General features: G+C 42.7%; 1 protein-coding gene across 8 annotated transcripts in view; it reads left to right on the forward strand.

The window, feature by feature from the left end:
- The first annotated feature begins 4,472 nt into the window (after positions 1 to 4,472).
- Positions 4,473 to 27,566, forward strand: part of DCX (doublecortin) — a 130,139-nt gene continuing 107,045 nt past the window's right edge. For 2 of the 8 annotated variants that reach the window (XM_034435064.3, XM_087877492.1), the window contains exons 1-2: positions 15,736 to 16,141; positions 19,137 to 19,527. In XM_034435064.3, coding sequence (XP_034290955.1) covers positions 19,164 to 19,527 — 364 coding nt within the window. In that variant the 5' untranslated portion in view covers positions 15,736 to 16,141; positions 19,137 to 19,163. Of the gene's footprint in view, positions 4,618 to 15,735; positions 16,418 to 16,733; positions 16,866 to 19,136; positions 19,528 to 27,566 lie in introns of those variants that run through there. The other 6 variants (XM_060692055.2, XM_087877493.1, XM_060692054.2 and 3 more) reach the window with 5 other exon arrangements.

The following is a 27,566-nucleotide window of genomic DNA, read 5'->3' on the forward strand; positions in this document are numbered from 1 at the left end:
CAGACTTGATTCCGCTGAGAACTGAGAATGGCTGAGTAAAGAAAAACAATGTTTAGCAGGATGAAGGGGGGGTGTAATTAAATTTGGGAAACACACACAGTGATCTAAATAAAAATAAAAAGATTCACTAAGGAAACTATACCTTGCTGTTGCCACCCATGGATGTTTTGATTATCAGCCTTCCCAATGAACTTGAGATGACATTTTGGCAACCATGCTAAAATCCGGAGTGGACGATTTGGATTCTTAGACACTTCCCTGCTTATGATCTAGATAATTAATTTGCCAAACAATCTGAGTTGCTTAAGTCTGCCTATGTCTCCTAATAAAGTTGGTGGAAATAAGTGTTTAAAAAACATGTCATAGTCAAAAAAAATTCTACCTAGTCCTTTCCATCAATTTCCATCAATCTGCTTTTTTTCTTTTTTCAGATCATCAACCAATTACTGACCGAGCAGGTCATTTCCCAAGCCTGACATACGTAATATTCAATCTCTCTTTCTTCCTCCCTCTCCCTCTCCCCCCTCTCTCTCCTAATGCAAAGGAGGACTGGGGTGACATGACAGCAGTCTTCCAATATTTGAGGGGCTGCCACAAAGAAGAGGGGGTCAACCTATTCTCCAAAGCACCTAAAGGCAGAACAAATGGAAATGTATCAAAGAGAGATCCAGCCTAGAATTAAGGAGAAATTTCCTGGCAGTGAAAACAATTAACCAGTGGAAGGGTTTGCCTTCAGAAGCTGTGGTTGCTCCATCACTGATTGGATAACCATTTGTCTGGAATGGTATAGAGTCTCCTGCTTCAGCAGAAGGAGTAGAAGAAGTCCAAGATCCCTTCCAACTCTGTTATTCTGTTATCTGTCTGTCTGTCTGTCTGTCTGTCTGTCTGTCTGTCTGTCTGTCTATCTATCTATCTATCTATCTATCTATCTATCTATCTATCTATTTATCTATCTCACTATCTAACTATCTAACTATCGATCTAACTATCTTTACCTATCTATCTGTTATCTATCTATCCATAATGAAACTGAGATGGTTCCTCTCCCGTTTTCCAATCTTGTAGTGCTAATTGATTGGAAGAATATGGCAATTAAATAGCATCTAAAAACAGACACTGACGTTCTTCTTTGTCATCCTCAGAAAATTTATCCTGTCCTCCTTACTGTCATGAATAGCTAAAGCAAGGAATAAGTATACAGCAGTAGGGAACCTAAACATCATTTGAACCTGAAGATACATTTGGGATTTCATAACGGAGAAAACAGCAATCTAGTTCTCACCTATCTTTTCATACCCACCGGCCCAGGCTGACAACTTCTCTCATATTTCACGGCTTCTCTGCATAGCATTATTATTTAATTGCAGGGGTGACATGATAGCAGTGTTCAGTAGGAAGTCAGCCTATTCTCCAAAGCACCTGAAGCAGTGGTGAAATGTAAAATTTGTTACTACTGGTTCTGTGGGTGTGGCTTGGTGGGGGAGGGTAATGTGACTGGGTGGGCGTGGCCAACTTTTTTAAAAAAACTTTTAAAACCATTTTTTCTACAACCTCTTTGGACGAAGAGGTTGTAAAAAAAATGCTTTTAAAATCCTCTGACGATCCCAGCTGAGTTGCCTGATCAGCAGAGGCTTTTTTTTTAATTTTTAAAAGCATTTTTTCAGCTGAAGAGATTGTAGAAAAAATGCTTTTAAATTTTTTTTAAAAAGCCTCTGATGATTGCACGGCTCAGCTGGGCATGGGGGGGGGCAAGAATTTTTGCTACTGGTTCTCCGAACCACCCGCCACCATTCGTTACCAGATCGGGCGATCCGGTCCGAACCGGGAGCATTTCACCCCTGACCTGAAGGCAGAGCAAGAAGTAATGATGAAAATTAATCAAAGAGAGAACTAACCTAGAATTAAGGAAAAATTAAGAGAAGTTCCTGACGGTTAGAATAATTAATCAGTGGAATGAATTGCCTCCAGAAGTTGTGGGTTTACAGATTAGCAGAGTTGGAAGGGACCTTTTAGGTCATCTAGTCCAATCCTCCGCCCAAGCAGAAGACCCTACACCGTTTCTGACAAATGGCAGTCCAATCTCTTCTTGAAAGCCTCCAATGATGAACCTCCCACAATTTCCGAAGGCAAACTATTCCATTGGTTGATTGTTCTCACTGTCAGAAAATTTCTCCTAATTTCTAGAATCTCTCAGTCAGTTTCCATCCATTATTTCTTGTCTGGTCTTCGGGTGCCTTGGAAAATAGCTTGACCCCTTCCTCTCTGTGGCAGCCCCTCAAATATTGGAACACTGCTATCATGTCTCCCCTGGTCCTTCTCTTCACTAGACTAGCCATGCCCAGTTTCTGTAACCATTCTTCATATGTTTTAGTCTCTAAAATGATGGAGCACTCTCTGGATGCTCCACCACTGTAGGTTTTTAAGAAGAGATTGGACAACAGTTTGTCTGAAATGGTATACTTTCTCCTGCTTGAGCAGGCAGTTGTACTAGAAGACCTACAAGGTCCTTTCCAACTCTGTTATTCTGTTCTTTAATTTATACCCCATCAAGACAATTCTGTCACCAGCAGTGGTGGTTGTCATTGATGCTGTTGAAGGAAGAATTGCATGGAATTACAACCTCAATATTTTTGATGAGTTTTGTTCCAACTCACTTTTTGTTTTGGGAACCACAAATTTGGTAAGCTCCTATCAAAATATGAACTGAATGTCATTCTTCCCTTTTCCTAAGTGGTAGTTAGACTCTTTGTATGTGTGTAAAGCAGTGGTGGGTTGCTCCTGGTTTGGTTCAGTTCAGTTCTAACCGGTAGTAAACCTGGTGGGGGGCTCCGCCCACCCACCATGACGTCATCATGGGTGATCTGCATATGCGCAGAACCGCACACAAGCAAAGTGAGCGCATGCGTGCAGTCCCATTGCAAACCAGTAGTAAAGGTAAGTAGAACCCACCCCTGGTGTAAAGTCATACAATATTTATTATGTTGTATTTTGGGAGACATCTGTTGCTTACAATAGGAACAGTTATGACTCGGGACTTTGCCTGCTTTCTGTCAGTCGGGGTATTTTATTACTCATCAGAGATTAATTATGGCCATTTCTGCTCAAGAATGTGCTAAAAATAAAAGCCTCGCCCATTCAGACAGTTCTGAGATGTGAGGGCAGTTGCAAACTCATAGCTCAGATTATTTGATTTACACATTTGCTGGAAAAGTCAGTTTTCCTCAGAAACTCCCATGTCATTTTAGACCAAGGATGAACAAGCCATGATTTGGAGGCCCTAAGTGCAACTTTGCAATTTGGGTATTTTCTGCTGAAAATCAGAAAAATCAACACTGTGTTTTTTTTCCCCCCATAGTTTTGGGGGAGAATCAAATAGTTTTTTGTGTTTCATAAGATGCTTACAAAGCCTTTCAAAAAATTGAGAAAACCCTGGGAAAAAACATCTCCATCTTCTTATCTAATGTGGCCTCATTCACTTTGTTTCTCAAATGGGATGGCACCAATCAGACATGCAAGACAAATGTGTATCTTGATATGAGAGATTTGCTGGGAAGCTGAGAAAGGAACTGGAAAAAAAACGCTTGACATAAACCATAAAGAACATAGACACACAGAAATACAGAGTTGTAAGGGACCTTGAAAGTCTCATCCAAGAAGCTTCTTTAACTTTGACTAAATGGTGGACAATGGAAATCAGTCAAAACTGAAGAAGCTTCTTGGATGAGAAGCGAAATGTCTTCAAGGAAAAACAAAGAAAGTCCAGTTGTCTTTTAAAAAAAAACACCTTTGGGACATTGAAAGGTGCTTGAAAAGGTGCTTGAAAAAGCACCTTCGGGGCATTGCTTTAAAGCTATACAGTCCTATTAAGGACTATAATAGAAGTCATACAGTTCTGATAAATGATTCTTATGATGGGCATAATGGAGTTTTCCATCTTACGATTTACCATTTAATGAGAAAATTGGCTTCCCCCCCCCCCTCCTAGTCTGGCAGTCTATTCCAAAATAGCTTTATGTGAAATTCATGATATTTGATAGGGGCTGTCACAAATTATTCAGCAGGGTTAGGAAGATATTTTAGATCTTCATCTTGCTTTTCAGACTGAGGCAAGAGTAGATTAATTGAAAGATGGAGCCTCTCTTAGAAGTTCAGATTTTAAGATGGTAAGTAATCCAACTCTTTTAAAAGGGCTTCTCTTTGAGTGTTCAAGATGCCATTGGAGAAAACTGTATGTAATCCTAGAAAATGATGCTAATGCCAAAATAACAACATGTATATAATGACATCATGCAAATGTGATTTCACAGGCTCCCGCTTTCTAGTCTGGTTCCTTAACCACTAGAACAAAGTGGCTCTTAAAAATTTAATTTGTCTTTTGAGAATTACTTCAGATACAACAGATTTGTCATTTTGGGATCTGAATAGAAATTGTTTTAAATTTTTTTTTTAAATCCTGCCTTTATTATTTTTAGAAAATAGTGATGATGCCAAAATGACAACATCTCATGACAAAGAGCCGTAGTGGTGCAGTGGCTAGTATTGCAGTCTGACTCTGCTCACTGGCAAGAGTTCAATCCTGACCTGCTCAAGGTTGATTCAATCTTCCGTCCTTCCGAGGTGAGTAAAATGAGGACCCAGATTGTTGGGGGCAATATGCTGACTCTGTAACCTGCTTAGAGAGGGCAGTAAAGCACTGTGAAGGCTATTACTTTTGCTATGTGTATAATGATGTCATTCAGTTGTGATCATTACATCCAGTGCCAGTAAATAAGTCATGGCCAGCTTATTTATTTATTTTTATTTATTAGATTTTTAAAATCCTGCCTTTATTATTTTTACAAATAACGCAAAGTGATAAACATGCCTAATGCTATTTGAGGGGCTGCCACAAAGAAGTGGGGGTCAACTTATTTTCCAACACACCAGAGGGCAGGCCAAAAAACAATGGAATGTAAATTAATCAAGGAGAGAAGCAACCTAGGAGAAAATTCTTGACAGTTAGAATAATCAATGGAACAGCTAACCTTCAGAAGTTGTGGGTGCTTCATCATTGGAGGTTTTAAAGAAGAGCCAGGACAACCATTTGGAATGTATAGAGTCTTCTGCTTAAACTAGACTAGAAGACCTCCAAGGTTTCTTCCACCTCTATTCTGAATTGAATTGAATTGGCCGGGTCGGGTATTGGCAACCCACGGCTCGGAAGCCACATGTAGCTCTTTCACCCCTCTGCTGTGGCTCCCTTTGAGGAAGCCGGGCAGCAATGGCTGGAGCTGTTTGGGGGGGGGGAGTGGAGGCATCAGGGCTGCTCACCCCACTCCTCAGCAAGCCGGGCCTGGAGGAACACCTTCTGACCCTCGGTGCCTGAGGGTCAGAAGGTGCGCTCCGATGTTGCCCCAATATGCATTTCCAGCACGTGCTCCTCTGTCCCAAAGTGTGATTGAGTGGTAGGTAGGGGAAGGGAGCAGGGGGAAGGGTAGTGGGGCTTCCTATGCCCAGGTGCCATGCCAAAGTGCTGCTCTCCTTCTATGAGCAGGGGTACAGAGCATCCACCATAAATTCCCCCCCCCAGGAAAATAGCGTAAAGAGAAGTTAAACTGATTAAAATGTTGAGCCCAATGGACTTGCTTAGGTGACAACTTCCAGAGTGTTTTTAAGGCCTCTAGGTTCTTATGGTCTGTCCACACCTAAAGCTTCCTTCTCCCAAATTGCCCATCTCCATTCAGTTTCAGTTAATTTATGGGAGGTTTAGGCGCAGGGTTGTAAAGTTCTGGCAGCATTTGCCTGAAGTAGTACCGCCCCCACAGCCATGTCACTGGCATCGGCTTGGATTATGAAGGGCCGCCATGTCGGGATGTTTAAGGATGGGCTCGGCTGCAAACAATTGTTTCAGCTTCTCAAAAGCTGCCTGGCACTCCATGGTCCACTCAAGGGGGCAGCTAGGCCTTGGCTTTACCATTTGTTTTTAGGAGATTAGTAATGGGCAATGCAATTTTTGCAAATGAGGAAATGAATTGTCGATAAAAGTTAGCAAAGCCTAAGAAGCTTTGCAGCTGCTTGCAAGTGCATGGGGGCACCCAGTCCATGACTGCCGGACTTTCTCCGGATCCATTTCAATTCCTTCATGCAATATGCGGTAACCCAGATAGTCAATTTTAGTTCGGTGAAATTTGCACTTTGAGAATTTGGCATATAGCTCAGCAGCCCTGAATTTTATCAGGACTGAGCACACTATTTTCACATGTTCCTCCATGGTTTCAGTGTAAATAAGAATGTCATCTAAGTAGACCAGGACCCCTTTGTAGAGATGTTCATGCAGAATCTCATTAATCAATTGCATGAACACAGTGGGTGCCTCCTGTAACCCAAATGGGAGCGCCCTAAACTGGAAACAACCCAAAGGGCAATTGAAGGCAGTTTTCCACTCATCCCCTTCCTTAATTCGAACTCTGTAGTAAGCCTCTCTCAAGTCCAGCTTAGTGAAAATCTTCCCTTTGGCCAGATGAGCTAACATGTCCTTCATCAGGGGTAATGGGTAAACATTTTCTACTCAAATGGCGTTGAGATTTTTGTAATCTACACAAAGACAAAGAGAGTCATCTTTTTTCTCACAGAACAGCACCTGGGAAGCCACTAGTGGCCTAACTGGTTGGATGAAAACCCGTTTTAGGTTTTTATCAATGAAGTTTCGCAATTCCTCCAGTTCATGAGGGTCATGGAGTAGATCTTTGGTTTAGGGAGTTTCACCCCTGGGAGGATTCTTCTGCTGCAGTCTGTGGGGTGATGGAATGGGAGCACACCTGAAGCCCTCTCGCTGAATGCCTCCCTGAGGTCCCAATATTCCTTAGGGATTTTCTCTTCCCCAGCAATGTGTTTGCTCACTGCCACTGCCAGCTCCTTCGTGGCTTTGGCTATGCAGGGGTTTTTTTCCCCCTCCTTTCCCTGCTGGGTGGAGCAGATGCGCAACAACCTCTTCCTCCAATTCACATGAGGGTTCCATTTCCGGAGCCAGAGTAATCTGAGCAAGAGGGGCCGTTCCATTCCGGGGGCTATGATAAATCTCAAAGTCTCTCGATGGTCCCCCATCCACATCTCAACTGGCTCAGTCACAAAGTGGGCTGCCCCTCCCCAGCAACTTACCCATCCAACTGGCAAAACACTATGGGCACTTTCATTGTCCTCAGTCTCAGTCCCATTTTTTCCACCACCTCTGGGCTGATTACACACCTGGTACACCCAGAGTCCAAAAGGGCTAGCATCTCCCCATGAGCGCCAGATGAAGGCACCCTTAACTCCATTGGAATGGTCATGGGGCCCACGTGCTGCCTTACCAGGGGGTCATTGTCAGAATTGGTTTTGCTGTCCCCCATGGTGGTCAGAGCTCCCAACTCCTCCAGGCCTGGAGGAGCGAACTCTATGATTTGATGTGATGTCCCACTGCCTGGAGGCCGTGCGGGTCTGGATGGGGAGAAATAGGCTCAAGCTCAACCCTTCCAAGACTGAGTGGCTGTGGCTTCCGGCATCCCGGTATAGTCAGCTGGTGCCATCGCTGACTATTGGGGGTGAATCTTTGCCCCCCACAGAGAAGGCTCGCAATCTGGATGTCCTCCTGGACTCATGGCTGTCTTTAGAAGAGCATATGATGGCCTTAGCCAGGGGGGCTTTTTATCAGGTTCGCCTGATTCACCAGTTGTGTCCCTTTCTGGACCAGGACGCCTTGTGCACGGTCACTCACACCCTCATCACCTCCCATCTGGACTATTGTAATGCTCTCTACATGGGGCTCCCCTTGAAGAGCACTCGGAGGCTCCAACTGGTCTAGAATGCGGCCGCGCAGGTGGTTATGGGCGCACCTTGTTACGCTCATGTAACACCTCTCCTGCGCGAGCTGCACTGGCTCCCAGTGGTCTTCCGGGTGCAATTCAAGGTGTTGGTCACCACCTTTAAAGTGCTCCATGGCATAGGACCAGGATATTTACGGGACCGCCTTCTGCCACCAATAGCCTCCCACCGACCAGTCCGCTCCCACAGAGAGAGACTCCTCAGGGTACCGTCAGCCAAGTTATGTCGGCTGGTGATACCCAGGAGGAGAGCCTTCTCTGTCGGAACTCCTGCCCTTTGGAATGAACTGCCCCCGGATATTCGTAACATCTCTGACCTCCAGGTCTTTCGCTGTGCCCTCAAGACTCTGCTGTTCCAACAGGCGGGGCTGTCTAACTGAATGATTTTAAATTGGGTTTTAATATTGGGTTTTAAAATTTGGCCAAAACTATTTAATGATTTTAATTAATTTTAACTATGATACTGTATATTTATGTTTTTAATCTTGGCTGTACACCGCCCCAAGTCCTTCGGGAGAAGGGCAGTATATAAATAAAATTATTATTATTATTATTATTATTATTATTATTATTATTATTATTATTATTATTATTTTATTATTATTATTTCCATACCTTTCAGAGCTGTTTTGTGATTCTTTGCTGGTGGCTTCTTGGTTTTCTTCCCTCCAGCTGAGGTCGGTTTGAAGCCAGTTTTGGTGAAACAATCAGCAGCTGAGTGCCCCCTCCTTCCCAGATTGGAAGCATGCTGTGGACCTGGGCTTGGAAGCTGGCCCCCCTTTTGTAGCTTTAAGGGCCTCTTTTGGGGTGGAAGGGGAAGGCTTGTTCCAGCTGCGGCCCCCACAATATCGATCTCTGGCCAGATCAGTTTCCATCTTGGCTGCCAACACATACCAGCGAGGAAGGTCTCGGGGTGGGGGGGGGCTTGGGAACAATAGCTTTGGTAGACATCCTCATTGAGGCCGTCCTTGTAACATTCCATCAGGGCCTCTTGGGACCACCCCCGCATATGGCAAACCAGCTCGCGAAAGTCCTGGGTGTATTCAGTCACTGATCTCCACCCCTGGTTTAGGGTTTTCATTCTGGTTCTACCCTTTCGTTCAGCTAAGGGATCATTAAAACACACTCTAAGAGCCATCATAAATAGTTTGTAATCCTCAGCAGTGGGGAATCCTCATTATGGAGGGCAACCATCCACTCAGCTGCAGCTTCCTCCAGGGCCATGGTGACACACCTCACCCTTGCCGCTTCTGAAGTGAAATCCTCCCCATACTCCTGCATGTGATTCCAAACCTGGGGTAGGAAGAATCCCAAAGTCTTGGGATCTTCTCCATATTTTACTTCTAGCGGTGGAACCTCTGGAATTTGACACCTCCAGGAGATTACACTCCTCACCCACTGGGGGGGCCTGGGCTGCAGCTGCGCTTGAATTCCTGCAGCCTGCGCTGGCTCTGGCCAAGCTCTAGGAATCTCTTCTGGATTTGCAAGAGCTTCTGCTCCCCCCCCTCCCCCCAGTTGCTCAGCTTCCTCATGCCTAAGGGATAACTTTCACATGCTCTCTGACTTTCAAGAGCCTCTTGCAGGAGATGCAGAGCCTGAGTCAGCAGGAGGCTTTCTTTGTCAGCTTCCTACCAGGCAGCCTCTCCACGCCGGCGTCTGGCAGCTGTTACCCCGGGGGAATCTCCTCCGGAGCCTCCATCCATCCTATGCCCAGCAACCATTTGGCTCGGACCGTTTTCCTCGATCTGCAGTTCAGACATCCACTCCGATGCTTCCCAGCTGTGATGGGACTGGGGGGGGGGAATCGACTTAGCAACTCCCATGTCCTCATGGTCGCTGCCTTGGTTAGACATTCTTTGCTCAGTCTCCATGGTAGAATTTTCTCCAGGATGGCTGATAAAGCAGATCTTGCTTAATGCCAGGCGTGCCTCCATTCAAAACCCAAGAAAGGAAAATCCCAACTCCATGATTGTAGAGAAAGGTACTTTTATTGAGTATGAACTGATACCAATGAAAGAAAAGCAAGATCTGAGGATAAAGGCACAAAAATTGAAAGTATCCCCAAATCCCTCCCCCAAAGACCCAGGGTAAATGTCCAATCCCCATTCCAATTGGTGTCATGTGGGCAGCATCTTCAGGTGTTTTTGTCCATCTGGTATTCCAGGACAGTTGACCTTGACTGGGCATAAACAAGTCCATACAGCTGTGCAGTAGAACATAGGAGCAATCCTCCCTATTTGTTCACATAGGGCATCTCTCTCCGGCTCACATCCCCCCCAAATACCAACCTTTCCCCCCTCACTCCGTCACTATGGCAGCCGATAGCAAGCAAGCATCAGAGAAGTTGACACACACACACCTATCTGGACTCCCTCTGCATCTTCACTGACATTTGGGAAACCCCTGAGTTACAGGGAAGCTGTTCTTGCTTAACTTTTGCTCAACTTCTGTTCTGAATGTATTTTGTTAATCTCATCATTGCTCTATTTCCCCCAAGATTGGCCTCTGTAATCTGTTGTTATTTTACATTTTGACAGCTATCCACGACAGAGAAGAGGTGTTCTTTTTTATTTCTTATAAGTTCTTAACCATCTTTTCAGCCGAGCGATTTCAAGACTGGGTAAGATCTTTATTCTGAAAAAGAAGAATTCTATAGCTGCTCCTAATACCAACCAACTGTTCAGGATAGGAAGAAAAGCAGAAATGCAAAGAACCTTCATAAGATGATCACCTGGAAGAGAGCAAGAGTTCTTGATGGATCCTAAACCCCTTCCAACGTTGTTATTCAAGTTAACTTTTAATACAGAATGACTAAACAGGGAGAGATTGTAATTTTCATTCCTTCAGCTCAATCATATCTGATTCTCAGAAACTGCCTGAATAACAGAGGGATAGCATCAAAATCATGGACGTGATAGTACTGGGATCCAATCTGCATCGATCACTGGGACCAGAGGTTTAGTATTCCAAGCTTTTGGACTCGTGCTGGGAACTTCTCTCTAGAAGAATGTGTGCTTTGGGCTATTCTATGTTCCCTGAGGATGGGCTCCAGGATGAGTCAGAAAGCTCAGAAGAACGTCTGGTCCCAGTGATTGGCCCAGATTGGATGCTTTAACATTATCCTGGTATACGTATATTCATCTTCATTGGTGATAGTACCACTCTATACTTCACTAGTGAGGCCACACTTAGAATACTGCATCCAGTTCTGGTCACCACAATACAAAATAGATGTTGAGATCCTAGAAAGAGTGCAGAGAAGAGCAACATAACGATAAGAGGTCAGGAGGCTAAACCATACAATGAATGATTTAAGGGAGCTATGTATATCTAGCCTATCAAAGAGGAGGATTGGTGGGAGGGACATGATTACCATCTTCTGGTACTTGAGGGGCTGTCACAGAGAAGAGGTAATCGACTTATTCTCCAAAGCACCAGAGGGCAGGACAAAACTAATGGGTGGAAGCTTGTCACGATTAATCAAGCCATGAGCACCGCCTTCCATCCAAGAGGTAGCCACCAAAATGTTATTTTCCATTGAAAGGAATTTTGAAACCAATAATCACAGAGAAGAGGGGGTTGGTACCTCAGATGCTAAGGATCCAAATCTGAAGGCTATATGCAGGCCCCATTACTTCCAACTTAGCTTTGGAAAACTGGTAGGGGAAGAACAGAGAGCCGGGAGACATAAGGGTGTGAACAAATAATGAAATGTGTGATGATACCATTGTTGGCTTAAATGCATCTATCAGTTCCATGTACTTGGCTGTTACTGATGCTTTCCAATCTACTTGGAAGACGTCTCTTAAACAGAAACCCGGTCAATCAGAATAGAGCTGGAAGGGACCTTAGAGGTCTTCTAGTCAAGCAGGAGACCCTATACCAACCAGCTTGACTGTCTCAGGAATTCTGGGAGTTGAAGTCCACAGGTTGTAAAAGAGCCACATTTGCCCACCCCTGCCCTATACCATTTCAGACAAATGTCTGTCCAGTCACTTCTTAAAAACCTCCAGTTATGAAGCACCCACAACATCTGAAGGCAAGTTCCTTTTATGTGGCCTTTCTCGAAGTATTTTATATGAACCTTGGTTGGTCTCAAGCTATGAATCTGATGGACCAACAGTTATTACAAATGGAGCTGAATCAACTGCTCCAGTTTTTGTTGGTTACCAAATGTTCTTGTATATTGAATACTTTATACAAAATTGCATTGAAATCTTATTTTTCCCCTTCTAGCAGCAATCCCCAAAACAGACAGTTTTGGTGTTGATTTACTACTCACTAATAATGCTTTTCCTGGGCTCCAAGATCACCGCAGATGGGGACTACAGCCAATAAATTAAAAGATGCTTGCTCCTGTGGAGGAAAATTATGGCAAATCTAGACAGCATACTAAAAAGCAGAGACGGCACCCTGCCAACAAAAGTGCGTATAGTCAAGGCTATGGTTTTCCCAGTTGCAATGTATGGCTTTGAAAGTTGGACCATAAGGAAGGCTGAGTGCCAAAGAATTGAGGCCTTTGAATTATGGTGCTGGAGAAGATTCCTGCGAGTCCCTTGGACTGCAAGGCGATCAAACTGTCAGTCCTAGAGGAGATCAACCCTGACTGCTCTTTAGAAGGCGAGATCCTGAAGATGAAATTGAAATACTTTGGCCACTTAATGAGAAGAAAGGACTCACTGGAGAAGAGCCTCATGCTGGGAACGATTGAGGGCAAAAGAAGAAGGGGATGGCAGAAAATGAGGTGACTGTATGGAGTCACTGAAACAGTAGGTGTGAGCTTAAATGTACTCCAGGGGATAGTAGAGGGCAGGAATAGTGGTGGGATTCAGCTGGTTTGGGCTGGTTCAGGCGAACCGGTAGTTAAATTGCTGACTGGCCCCGCCTCTCCCCTCCCTGCCCCTTCCAGGAGTCACCATGTGCCCCATTTTGGCTCCCAGGTAAGTGCAAGGAGGTCTACTAGGCCCAAAATGGGGCTTGGGGGTGTGTGGCGCTCCCCCTCACGGCCCATTTTTGCTCCCAGGAGGCTGCAGGGAGGTTTACTAGGCCCAAAATGGGGCATGGGGGGGGCAGCGCGTCCCCTTCCGCAGCCCGGTTTTGCTCCCAGAGGGGTGCAGGAGGCCAAGTGCTGCCTGTCACACCCCCTGGCCACGGCCACCATGGCCACGCCCACCAAGCTGGTCATTAGGGCAGAGAACCAGTTGTTAAATTATTTGAATCCCACCACTGGCCTGGAGGAACGTTGTCCATGGGGTTGCAAAGGGTCGGACACGACTTCACGACTAACAACAACAACAAATAATGCTTTTTGTGCAAACAAAACGCTGCAAAGATTTTTTTATTCAGCATGGCGTCCATAATAAGAGTTAAGTTGGACTGCTATATATGCTTATTTGTACTTTTCTGTTTTGACTCTTTCCTTTCCTTTTTGATTTATTTGCTGGCTAAAGGCTATAATAAATAAAATAAAACAAAACAGAATTGAAATGTGAATTATCATGCAAAGGGAGCGATCATGTATTTGAAGCAGAGGTCAGCTGGCTGGCATTTTGGTGACAATATCAGCATGCACATTTCATCGTTTTGGCATCATTGTGCTTTGCTGAAGACGCCCAGGTTTCGTCAGTGACAGAACTTGCATCAGATGTCAATGTGCAACTGTTTAATTTATCATGTGCAGAGAGGTGTGTGACATGTGTCATCATTTTGATACCATTGTGGCTTCTACTGATTACCTTAACTGATAGCAGAAGGTTTTTGAATGGGAGGATCAGAACTGCTTCATTTCAGCTGAATTAGAATAAGGAGTACAGAAGAGCAGAATGGACCACTGTTTTTGTTTGAACAAGGGTTCCTTGATCGAAAAAGTCAGGATGACAATTGCATTGGTGTGATGAAAGCTCTACCCATTTTTTCATATGCAGCCCTGCCCTGCAGTGATGTTTGCAATACAGGTAGTCCTCGACTTAAAGCAGTTCATTTAGCAATCGTTCAAAGTTAACAACAGCGCTGAAAAATGTGACTTCTGACCATTTTTCACAGTCACAACCTTTGCAACATCCCCATGGTCATGTGATCACAATTCAGATGCTTGGTGACTGGTTCATATTTATGATGGTTGCAGTGTCACAGGGTCACATGATCACATTTTGCGACCTTCTGGCAAGCAAAGCCAATGGGGAAGCCAGATTCACTTAACAACTGGGTTCATAATTTACCAACTACAGGGATTCATTTAACAACTGAAGCAAGAAAGGTTGTAAAATAGGGCAAAACTCAGTTAACAAATGTCTCATTTAACAACAGAAATTTTGGGCTCAATTGTGATTATAACTCAAGGACTACCTGTACTAATGAAAAGATTCTGCCTTTATGAACTAACCTAATAATAGTGATTTTTGATTGCTCTGTTTATAATTCTGCCAGAATGATTTACAGATTAACAGAGTTGGAAGGGACCTTGTAGGTAAACTAGTCCAACCCTCCACCCAAGCAGGGGACCGTACACCATTTCTGATGATTGATTAATTAATTAGGCTGTGAAATTACTTCAGTGGATTATTTTTTAAAAGGTTAAAATTATGACCATATTATTATATTTTTATCCTACCTTTATTATTTTATAAGTAATTCAAAACAATGAACATACATAATACTTCTTCCTCCTCATATTTTCCCCACAACAAAAACCCTGTGAGGGAGTTGGGCTGAGAGAGAGTAATTGGCCCAAAATCACCTAGCTGGGTTACATGGCTAAGGCAGGACTAGAACTCACAGTCTCCTGGTGATTGGCCCAAAGTCACCCAGCTGGCTTTCATTTCTGAGAACTCACAGCTTCCTAGTTTCTAGCCTGGAGCCTTAACCACTGGACAAAACTGGCTTGTTTACTCCAATATTTTACCTCACTTAATGACTAGAATTTATCATCTTTTGGCACCAGAGGGCAAGACAAGTCGCAGTGGGTGGAAGCTCATCATAGGGAGATTCAACCTGGAACTAAGGAGAAATTTCTTCACAGTGGAATTAATCAGTGGAACAGCTTGCCTCCTGCAGTTCTGGGTTTATCACTGAAGGTTTTCAAGAAGACACTGGACAGCCATTTGTCTGGAATGATATATGGTCTCCTGCCTTGGGCAGGGGATTGGACTAGAAGACCTTGAAGGTCCCTTCCAACTCTATGATTGTATGGTTTATCCTTCCATCAGTTTGAATGAAAACCCTCAGCAAAAAAAAAAGGACAATTGAGACTTGTTTCACACAGTATTAACAGTTGGGGTTTGGGTAACTTTGGTTAAAGAAATGGGGAGCGAGAGTTCAACAGTTTTGTGAGGGGAGAGATAGTGAATGTGATGAAGAAGATGATGTAGGAGATGATCAGGCTGAGCCCTCAGAAGGAGTCAAATATGTTATCCGTGTCAAATCCCTTTGTAACCACAAGAGATCTAAGTCCAGCCCTCCTTGAATTCCATTGACTCTTATCTACTGCCAATTTGCCTTAAACATTAGTAGTTCAGATTCTTGTAGAGCAGGGGTCCCCAACCTTTTGGCATCTGGAATCAAAGTCAGAATGACATCATTCTAAATTAGGAATAGGTGTATCTCCACCCAGATGGCTTGAGATTAAACCCCTACCCCTAGATTTCTTGTGAATCAAGGTCCTGGTTAAGCCTATCAGAGTGCCTTACCCTTTGATGTTGAGGTTTGGAGAAATATGGTGTGTAATCATAAGAAGAATGTATTGATTTACACAACCTTGCTTGCCTAAAGCCTCACCCCTCTTGAATCCACAAGGCAGCTGAGATTTTCATAGGCATCTAGCTAGTACTCCCTCACTTTTGTACTGTGTGTGCTGAAGTCTAATGCCGTGCCATAAATCAAACCATGCCTGTTTTCAGCTGGGCTGGGAAGAGTATGAGGAACTGAAGACAATGGGAGATTTTTCTTGGAGAAGCACAGACAATGCCTCCCAAAATATGGCTTATCCCACTCTTTGTGGCTTCATGTGAAAATTGAAATCATGCATCAGGCTACCTTTTCTCTTTCAAAAGGTGGGAAGGGAAATTTTTACTAGGAAATTGGTCCTGAGTGTGAAGCCAAGCCAAGGCACTTCATGTTTCAGAAGGGGCCTGCATGTCAATCTGTGAGCATGGGCGTGCAAACCCATGTATGCAAAAGGCACTAGGACCTAGCAGGAATCTTGGCCAAACTGGCAGGAATTTCTTGCTTGGAGCACAGACAACAAAGGCAGAGTGTAGCTGGGTTTCTTTCTCTCAGCATCTCCGCCCTGTGAGCTGAAAAAAACGGTAAGTAAAGCCTGACTTTTCCAAGCAGGGCGAGTAACGATGTCAGATGCCAAAAGAAGAACAGGCTGAACCGTTTGAGCCACGGATGCCTTCATAGCCCACCACTCAGCCATTTGATTTTGCCTTTCCTTTTTCGGAAAAGTTGGCTTTTGGTGCAATTCCATTGTACATGCAGACTTCAGTAGAAAGGAGGAGGCAAGAGTGGAGTCTGCAATTTGACGGAAGGAAAAGAGGCTGGAAAAACTCCCTCTGCAGCTCAAGGGTGACAATACGAAGGTCAGGGACTGGTCATTATCACCCTGTAGAAAATGAATGGTGGGTTGGGACCTGACCAAAACTGATAGGAAGTGGCTGGGGAGCGATCGCTTTTGCTCAAGATTTGTACCTGATTGCAAAGAGCATGTTTCGCCCTGTTTCTGTGGTAGAGATGTGACCTGCATGCTAATTGTGGGAAGGCTAATGATAGCCAGAGCTTGCATCCTTCTTTTTTTTCCCATTATAGTCAGAGCTTGGGTTTGCATGCCAAGTTTTAAATTGCAAAAGGAGGAGATTCCTAGGATCTTGGTCTTTCTGTCATTTCCATCACTCCTCCATTGCACAAAATTAAGCTAAGCCTCTCATTCCCTGCTCTGGCTCTGAACAATGAAAGGTGCTACTTGCAGGGGTGTGACAGCAATATGGCTAGGAGGTGCCTTCGGCAATTAAAAGTCACTTCATTTTACCGGTAAGAAGGAGAGGGAAAGGGGAATGTCAAAAACCTTCCTGATTAATTGACCTTCGAATTGCATTCCAAGTGGAAACAATACTGTTCTTCCACATTAACTTCCTTGCTGCTGTTTCCATATTAACTCCTTCCACCCTTCCATGTTATCTCCTGGGCGATTGAGAATAACCCTCAAAAGTGATTGATGGCTTAGGAGGGATGTATGAGCTAAGGGAAGGACTGGGGGGACAGGAGGGGGAGGGGGGGCTGGCTGGCTTCTGAAACCAGCTGCTCACAAAGAAAATGGCATTGTTGCTGTATGACCGGAGAAGAGACTTACTGATGATTCCCACCCCCACCCCCGTTTAAAAGGGGGTCCCTAGCTTGGTCACTCCAGTCACCCTTGGCCATGTTGAATCTGTTACAGATAATGGACTGGTTCTTTGGTTTGTCAGCCGTGTAACTCTAGGGCATTGTCACTTTCATGTTTCCATCCATGGAAGGTGCATCGTCTTTCTTTCCTTTCTCCCCCCGCCCCCCACCCATGCCCCCCAGTCCACAGCCCCATCTAAACTGCAGTGAACTTCTGCTCACTCCTTACAGCTGTTCACAGATCCATCTTCCAACAGTGTCCATAAAAGGGTTTGCTGCTCCTGATAGACAGAACTGATTTCCGTAGAGAGTCCAGGAGGCTCAGTGAAATGCTTCTTCCTGGCTTTTTTTCTTTCTCTTATAAGCTGCTTTGGAAAGAGAGTTATCCCGAAAGATGGGGAGGTGGGATGAAAATTATTCTTAGAAATAATCAATCTTGATTAATTGTATTACGTAGGAGGCTCCTTCCCTCCCTAATGCTCCCAACAGTTCACTCATGCACATATGGAAAAATCTTCTCTGGTAGCCTTCCAAGAGAAGGAAAACCCAGGTGTTCCATTTCTTCCTTCGTTCCTTCCTCTTTTTTTTTTTTAAAGGGGCCTAAATCCAAGTTCTGTATCATCGGCTTTCTTTCTCCAAAGGGTGAATTGTCTCATTGCATCATCATCATTAATTATTATTATTATTATTATTATTATTATTATTATTATTATTAATTATTAAAGATGTAATCTTCAATTTGATTTAGTTTGGGACTGGAGAAAAAACCAAGAACGTTAAGAGCTATTAAGGTAGCGTCTGAGTATATAGGCAGTTCCGAGTAAGGTAGTTTTTTGCAAAGTCAGGATATTCAGGTCTGATAAATTCAAACTTTCCATGTATCTAGGCAACCCTTTGGGTATTGCTCCAAAGGCTCCTGTTACTATTGGTACAGCCATTGCTTTCTTCCTCCACAATTGCTCAACTTCAACTTGCAGATCGTGGTATTTTGTTATTTTTTCTAGTTGTTTCTCTTCAATTCGTGTATCACCTGGTATTGCAATATCAACGAACCAGAGTTTTTTTCCTTTCCACAATAGTGACATCAGGTGTGTTGTAGGCCAGATGTCTGTCTGTTTGGATTCAAAAGTCCCACAAGATCTTGACCTATTCATTTTCAAGAACTTTGTCGATTTAGTGTTCCCAGTAATTTTTGCATCATCATCATCATCATCATCATTATTATTATTATTATTATTATTATTATTATTGATTTAATTTTCAATTTGATTCACAGTCTGGGACTGGTAAAAACTTAACAGTTCAAATCCTAACCAAGGACCTAAGAGCTGTTAAGGTAACATCTGAGTATATAGGCAGTTCTGAGTAAGGTGGTGGTTGCCTTAATTAATCGCACAGTCAGCCAGATGTTTCAGACTAGGTTTGGCATTTTTGTTTACCTATCGAGTCCTTACCAAGTACCTGGGATAGGCAGATGTGCATATTTGATGGTGTTACAAATATCATCACAGGATGAAAGCTATTCCCAATAAAGACGCCATTTGCAATTGACCGATGGCAAATTTGTCAATGCCAATGGTGTTCAAGTACCTCAACCAAGTACCTTCTTAAGATGTACGATGTTCCAAGTAGCGCAGTTTTTTGCAGTTCCGCTGGTGTTATTGCAGGAAGCTGTTGTTGATGTATCTTATAAAATTCTTGGACATGGTACCAAGTGCCCCAATGACAATGGATATCACGGTTATATTATTATTATATACACAAAAATGACAGTATACACAGCAAATGAGATAACCATGCTGGATTATTATTATTATTATAATATATTATTATTATTATTATTATTATTATTATTATTATTATTATTATTATATTTGTTTTTTCTTTGCTTCCATTCTTTTCCTTCTTCTTCTGCCTCAGCTTCACATCTTTAGGGGTCACCAAGCAATGGAACTTGATTTTGGACACTTTGACGAAAGAGATAAGGCGTCCAGAAACATGCGTGGCTCCCGAATGAATGGCCTGCCAAGTCCCACTCACAGCGCCCACTGTAGTTTCTACCGCACCAGGACCTTACAGGCGCTGAGCAATGAGAAGAAGGCAAAGAAAGTGCGTTTCTACCGCAATGGGGACCGTTATTTCAAGGGGATTGTTTATGCTGTCTCCAGTGACCGCTTTCGAAGCTTTGATGCCTTGCTTGCTGATCTGACCCGTTCTCTGTCTGATAACATTAATCTGCCTCAGGGAGTTCGCTACATTTACACCATTGATGGCAACAGAAAGATTGGCAGCATGGATGAACTGGAAGAAGGTAAGAAGGACAGCATTGTAGAATAACTCCAGGAAAGATGAGGAATGGCCCCATGTTTCAGCCCAAGGAAGATGACACTTTGATCCTGATTCAGGGTGCTAAAATTAAAACTATGAATTTCAGTGATGGGAATAATTTATCTTTGGGGCGGTTGTCCAAAAGTATGTCAGAGTTCATATTTAATCCTTGGATGGATGCATATAACACTCTATATCAGTGTTCCTCAACCTTGGCAACTTGAAGATGTGTGGACCTCAACTCCCAGAATTTCCCAGCCAGCATGCTGGAGTTAAAGTCCATGCCTCTTAAAGTTGCTGAGAATACCCATCTTGAAATTTAATTTCAGAGTAAGCAACATTCGGCAATCTCTAGGAAAGGCTCTAATGCTGGGAAAGCTGGAAGGAAAGGAAAGAAGGGCATCAGCATGCTGGCTGGGGAATTCTGGGAATTGAAGTCCACCCGTCTTCAAGTTGCCAAGGTTGAGAAATACTGCTCTATATCATTGGGACCTCCTTATTTTAGATTCACTGCAAGTATCTGGAAATTTTGATGTGACCCACTGGAGTCATCTAAAAGTTGTCACCAAATTTTAATTTATAATGTGATAGTTTGTGGAAACTATTAAATCCTGGGGGGGATTCATGCCACTCATATATAATTCAATCTAATTTTAATCAAAGCAAGTACAGCTGTATCTTATTTTTGGACTTGACTGTACATAAGAATCAAGTGTGATCCTCACCCCTCAAATTGTACACTGTGGCTGTCCAGCCCAGCTTTCTTCCTGCTATCTTGGATTATAACTCTCATAAATCTCAGACAGCATGGGCAAGATAACTGGGGATTGTGGGGGTTGTCATCTTGTCTATTGGAAAGGATCTAGTCTAGCTTTAAAATGATTTATTCTGGTTGTGACTTAGTCAACCCCTCTGAAATCCTTTAAATAGATGGGGATCTCTTGTACATTTCTCAGTGATCCTGCCATTAATTGCAATCCCTGCAGCATGAGGAAGAAATAAAGCCTTGTTAGAATATTAGAAGTTCTAATCCACCCTGTTTTAAATATGGATTTCTTCCCCTGAAGCTTAAAATACATCGCTGAGCATACAGCATGGATGCGAATCTAGAAAGGCATGTAATTGAATGATCTCAGTCCAGATGGTGGGTGTGTTTGTGCACATGTTTCCATAACTTGCACTGGAAGTGGGATGCCTGCTCATTTAGGCGGGTGGGCTGATGTCATGTCTTGTAGTGTATGTTTTCTGCCTCTCTGTAGTGACAGGCATTCCGGTGGGCTTGCAGAGAGGAGTCTCTGTGGACCATTAGTTGACTTGCCTAAGGAGGAGATATGGGTACCCATCTGTGGACCCATGAATTACATTTAGGAGACTTATCTCCCTAACGTCAGAGCATCTGTGAATCTAAATGATCCTGTCTACAATATCTTTGCAGGATGTGAGTTTCTAGACAGGCTGCATTACCTGACCTTCTAGATTAGGACTATTACACTTTTTGCAATATATCTGAGTATTATGAATGCAGGAGGTTGGAAGCCTGCTTTAAGACTTAAGTATGTCCACAAACCCACATTGGTAACACCCTTTATAAAGCCTTAGTGTTTAAGTATCCTTTCTATGCATTATGTGGTAAAGCAGCTGTTCCTCCAATTCTTGGTGAGCATGAAAGCTTTGACCAAATATTTTGCAGTGGGTGTGACTGGCTGAAGGCATGTGCACTTCGCTTGTATCCTGCAGAAATGCTTCAGCATGTGTGAATGCAGTCTGTTAGATTTGTGCACTTTTTGCCCGGGTATTCATCACTCACCAGCTGATGGGCTCTAAGAGCACCGATGGTGCAGTATTGAGAGGCAACAAAGCTAAATGCAGCTTGCCTTAAAGCTTGCAAGATTAGCCAAAACAGTGGTGGGGAATTAAATATAATGCTGATGTCATCACTGCTTTGGAAATTTGCGCTAGAATGTGCTTTTTTTTTAAGAAAGAAAGAAAAAGCAGAATTCTATTCTTTACTGCAGTAACAATGAAGAAAAAAAACCCTTTATTTCTTCTTTTTTGTAAAAAGAAAAAAAGACTGAGCTTTATGTACCTTTAGCTTAAAGGTTTTTTAAAAATCTTTAAAAATCTTTTAATCAGAGGCACTTGTTTTAAATGTTCATCTGAGAGGCAGCCTGCAGGGTGTGTCCCTTTGTCTGGAATGGATGTGTTCAGTGTGTCTCCAAAGTGCCTCTGTGCAAGCTCGGAGGGGGATGTCACTTTGGTTTGCCCCTGGGGGGTGTTTTTTGAGGGAGGGGGTCTCCAAACTCTTCTGAGCTGGGAGGGAGGGAGGGAGCGTGGCTGTTGTAATTGGCCTGCCGGAGAGAAAGTCGGCAATGGATGCAGTCTTCTCAGGAGGAAGGCTTTCCATATGGATCCAATCAATTTTATATCTTTGCAACATTACATGACAAGGCTGGAAGGAAGATCTGCCCAGAGAGATTTGGAGAGAGAGAAAAATTCTTGCCACTGTTGGAAGGGCTGATAAAATGTGAAGCACAATGAAGCATCTATCAACATGATCTTCACCCAGGTTTTAAATCTTACTTCGATGGCAGTGGGTACATCTGGATTGCAGCTTTCTATCCCTCAGGGCATAGCTGGGCTACAGTCATTGTGTTTCTGGAGATACAAGGTGGACATATCACAGGACTTCTTCTTCAGGCTTCCCTGAGGCTTCCAGGTTCCTGAGACTCTTTACCTCTAATACCAGAGGCTACCACTTTGAATGATGTCATTCTCCTTGAAAACTCCCCAGAGCTAGAATTGAAAAGGGTGACGTCATGGTTATTTGTAAGCCACCAGAACTGCTTTGTTTATCAGCTTCTCACAGGGGATTTTGTTCTACAGGAAGTAAAGAGCTTCCACCAGAGTTAATGGAGAATGGAACCTTCTTTGTTTTCATGAATGGAATCCTTTGTCTTCATGTTGCTGAAGGCCGAATGGTTTCATTTCACACACACGCTTCCATGCTTTAATGAGATATTAGTCTTAGTCTATGCTTGCCTTCGCTTCACACAATCTCACCAGCTCGATCAAAGCCTATAGGCTGCCTGTGCTTAACTTGCTAAGCTTAGTTAGTTTTAACCTTGGTTTATTTCTCCTTGTGGCTTACTGTGGGGTACAAATTCTCTGAGGGAGGTGGTTGGTTAAGAAATAAAAAAATATAAATCAGTAAGTAAGTAAATAAGTAAGTAGGTAAGTAGTAGATAGGTAGATAGGTAAATAAACAAATGAATAAACAAACAAAAAAACAAAAATTGACCCTAGTTGGGTTAGTTGATGGTTCAGCTACAGTGCAAACCCAAGATGTGGGTAAGTATGTTGTGTGAATATGGCCAATTGTAGGATATTTCCTAAAAAGTGCTATTTTTGAACCAAGGAAATATCAGGAAATAAAATAACCTTTAATAACCAGTTAGACCTTCACGAATGACTGTGAAAGAGATGGAAAAGGATGTGTTGGGTGGAATCTATGTGCAGCTGGAGCAAATTCTAACTAGCCATAAGGAGAGAGGAGTTCAGTAAAAGCCCCAATTGTATCTCAATTCACTGCCTGTGTATGTAGGGGAAGGAGTGGCAGAATCTGGGGCTGGAGTCAAGAGAGGGATCAGCCTAGACCCTATGTAACCACAAAGGAAGTACCATATTTTTTGCACTATAAGACACACATTCCCCCCCCCCAAAGTGAGTGGAAATGTCTGTGCATCTTATAGAGCAAATATTGTGGGGGTGGGGGTGCCGGTGGCATTCGCTGCCTATCACCACTGCTGCCATTCACTCCCGCCGGGGAATGCTGGAACCTTCGCTGCCGAGCAGCTGATTGGCAATTAGATCGGGCTCCCAGAATACCGCCAATCAGCTGTTCCAGGTGGCAAGGATCGCCGCTGCCAATCACTGCTGTAATTCACCGGCAGTGGCAGCAATCAGAAATCGGCCGATCAGTAGCGAATGGCAGTGGCAAACAGCAGTGGTGATAGGCGGTGGCAATTGGTGGTGGCAGCGATAGGCGGCAGTGATCCACGCCACCTAGAACAACTGATCTGCGTTATTCCGGGAGGCCAATCCAACCACCCATCAGCTGCTCGGCAGCAAAGGCTCCAGAGTTCCCCAGTGCCAGCTCAGCTCAGGTGACTGATGGTGGGCACAATGGAGCAGAGCCCTGATGAGCTACATGTTGGGACTGCAATAACATGATGAAGCTGAGCAGGCTGTTTGCTGCAAGGATGCTAGCCAGATGAACACCAGATGGATGCTGGGAGGCAGAGGCAGATTTTTTTTTCTTGTTTGCCTCCTCTAAAGCTAATGCACGTCTTATGGTCCGGTGTGTCTGCGAAAAATACGGTAAGTCCAACCTCCCTTGAATTCTATTGATGCTTATCTAACTCCAAGCAGGTACTAACCATTAATTGAGAATTCCTGCAGATAGACACCAAGTAACAATAAATCAGTTTAATTGGGGCTTCATATGTGGACCTAGCTTCCATGCCTGATATGTTTAGGGATAAGTCTCCAAATTTACTTACTGATCTTTATTGGAATTACAAATAAAGCCTCTCAAAGCAGCATACAAAGCATATCTTCACTTTTCCCCAAAATAAACCTATGAAGTAAGCTGAACCAAGAGAGAGGAACTGATCCAAAATTACCCTGAGAGTATTCATGACAGAACCTGAATCTTACTAGTCCTACACCACCCCAAAATCTTATTTAAGCAAAAGCAGTTTTGTAGGGTCCCTGTGAAAGAGGTAGTTGGGATGCAAAATCTCCAAGATCTTTTCCAATATTCTCATTTTCTTTCTGTTTTTTCACTCAGAACCTATGGGGCCTTTGGGAAATATTGTATCAGAATCCCAACCCCTCTTCCTTAAAGCAAGAAAATGGATGGATGGATGGATGGATGGATGGATGGATGGATGGATGGGCAGGCAAGTAATATAGTAGAAGATGGATGATTGGTGGATAGGTATAGGTGATAGATTAGATAGATAGATAGATAGATAGATAGATAGATAGATAGATAGATAGATAGATAGATAGATAGATCCATTTTCAGTCCAAGCTATAAGAGGTTTAGAGAGACAATCAGGATTGCAAAAGACCTTTTAAAAATCACTGCAGGGAAAGGAATGAAAGGTTACGTAGGTAAAATTCTATGCATTTTCTACCAGTTTCTATTCCATTTGACGAAAATTTCCTTTAGTAATTATTTCAAAGGAGACCATTTCAACAAATTCTGATAGATGAAGTGGCTGCACCCATTTTCCCCCCAAGTAATATTTTTCTCTACTTCTTTGACTCTGAGAAATCATTTTTCCATGGGGCTTTACTAGAGTGTGACTAGCCAAGGAAGCTAGACAGCAAATCTACCATCAAGGGTTTGTAAAACTTTAATGGTGAGGTAGTCATCCATTTGGTCCCGAGAAAAAGATTTTGAAAATATCCAATAGTGGTTTTTCTGCCAGTAAAGGAGAATATTTGTAGTGTCAGGGTTGAAATGAGAGATCCTTGGTGTTCTCTGAACTTGGTTGTTTTCCTGCAGATGTTTCATTACCCAAAGTAGGTAACATTACAGGGCTAGGATGATGTTGATGTATGATCCATCTCAGTTTGGGTAATGAAACATCTGCAAGAAAACAACCAAGCTCACAGAGCACCAAGGATCCCTTAGTGGTTTTCTATTCTTGCCTTCTATTCTATCCTGATCACATTACAAAAGAGTTGAGTGGAAATACAGTTAGAATGTATTAATAATTTATTAATAAATTATTATTATTTATTAATAAATAATAAATATTTATTAATCACCTTACAGGAGAGACATAAAAAATTAATTAATAAATAAAATAAATTTATATGCCACCCATCTCACTTTCAAGCAACTCTTCAACCACAGATTGGGCTCCTATATACAGTACGATTCCTAAAACTTTTCTACTAAGCTTTGGAGAAGTGTGCAGGTTTAATTTAACAATGGAAAGTGTTTTTGGCTAGAATTTGAGCCATGCATTCTAATGTGTGCTGGAGGTGAACTTGAAATGAAGAAAGACATTAATCGGCTGCACTTTATAATATATTACCAGCAATGCTACCTGATTTAGTAGTTACACTAAGATACATAACTCATATCAGAAAGCCGCTTCCCATAGTTAGAGGCTAGGTGTATGCAGGAAAACAAGGAGAAAAGATTTGATGGGAGGGAAATCTGCCAAAGATTTTTGACCCAAAGCTCAACGAAAATAAGAACAAGTATATATAATAATGTGGACTTCAGACTTAAAAAGTGGAATGTAATTCTTCCTCGCTCTGCTAGAGTTTCAACAATAAAAATTTGACTTCCGGTTTGGTGTCGCGGGGATACAGTTGGGGAAATAGCGGCGCTCTGAAGAGCCCCGCAAAAAGCCCGTCTGGCAAACCGCCGCTGCAGGTCTGTGGACTTACCCTGTCCTGAAGGGACAGGGGAAAAAGAGGGACCCCTTGGGCGGCCGAGAGGAACGGGCAAGTTCCTCGGAGGCCAGAGGCAACCCTCTAAGTCAGCGACAGCAGCAGTGGGGGACGGCAGCCATGGCGGCTGCCTCGAGACCGCGACAAATCGGGACAAACAATGCGCAGGAGGAAGGAAGAAAGGACGATGTGCTTCGGAGCTGGATGAGTGACACCAACCCAGGCGAGAAATAACGTGTGAATAAGGATATTTACAACTAAGACCCCCAGCCTTACCTAGTGGCTGAAGATCTGAGGGGCTTGAAGATCTTGTAAAGTAAGGAAAGGAGTTAAAGACCCTTTAAGAATCTTACTTTAACACTGATTGATTGGAATGAATTGCTTATTAACCAAATAGAGCTGGATATTCAAATTTTCTTGTTAAAACTGAAATGGATTTGACTTTTGGAAAAGAGAAAAGCGATAATTAAGGATTTGTCACCTTTAAAAGCCAGACAAAGAGATTAAACAGATTGCTACATAAATGTTTCAAAATGGCGATTGAAGCTGTGACTAAGTGAAAGTGTTGATTGCGGAAACTTGTTTCTTTCTGATAAGAACCTATTTGACTTGTTACATATTGTGGATTACTTTGAAAAGAACTATGGCTTTTTGAACTTTGGAGATTCCTATTCTGTCTTCTAATGGCTTTATAAAGAAAGAAGAAACACAATGACTAAATAAACTTTTAACTAACTGGCGCAGCAACAAAAGGTTTGGCGCAGGAACGGAAGTGGAGAAGCTGATGGATTTTACTGGGAACAAATTTTATAATAGAATTAAAAAGGATAAGTAGCGTTCTAAGCGTGGAAGTATTGACTTTGAATTGAAATGCTTATGGACAGATAAGGAAATGAAGAAGCAAATCAGATAGCAATGTTTGAATGTTTAATTGTTTAAATGGTTCAAAGTTTAAGTGAGCTTTAAATAAAAACAAGAAGTGCTTATGGTAAAATAAAGATAGAAAATTAAAAATAAAAGATAATTAAAATAGAAGTGGGAAGTTAAGGTGACTAAAAGTGATATTTTCATAAAAGCATAATTTGATGTAACACGTTTTAGTTTTAATTTGATAACAAAGTGGTGGATGATCATGATGATTAATTGTTAATGATTATAGATGATATACTAAGGTACACAGAGGGAAGTCATAATTAACATATGTTGGAAATGATTAATATCAAGAAATAGATGGGGATACACCCTAGAAGAGTATAGTTGGAAACAGTGGATTAATAGACAACATATTGAAAAAGAAAATTTTAAAATAAGTTAGTAGAATAGTAGTTGGAGTTAAGGAGGGGAATAAGATGAAAATTCAGCCAAAATAAGATAATGCTGGAAATCAGCCAAATAATAGGTGGAGTTATGGAGGAGAATCCTGTTAATCAGCCAAAACAGAGCATGCTGGAAATCAGCCAAAACAATGGAAAATGCTGGAAATCAGCCAAATAAATAGTTGGAATTATGGAGGAGATTATGTTGAAAACTCAGCTAAAATAAGTA

Source organism: Pantherophis guttatus, chromosome 12 (assembly GCF_059756535.1).
Source record: "Pantherophis guttatus breed Tessera chromosome 12, ASM5975653v1, whole genome shotgun sequence".
Lineage (NCBI taxonomy): Eukaryota > Metazoa > Chordata > Lepidosauria > Squamata > Colubridae > Pantherophis > Pantherophis guttatus.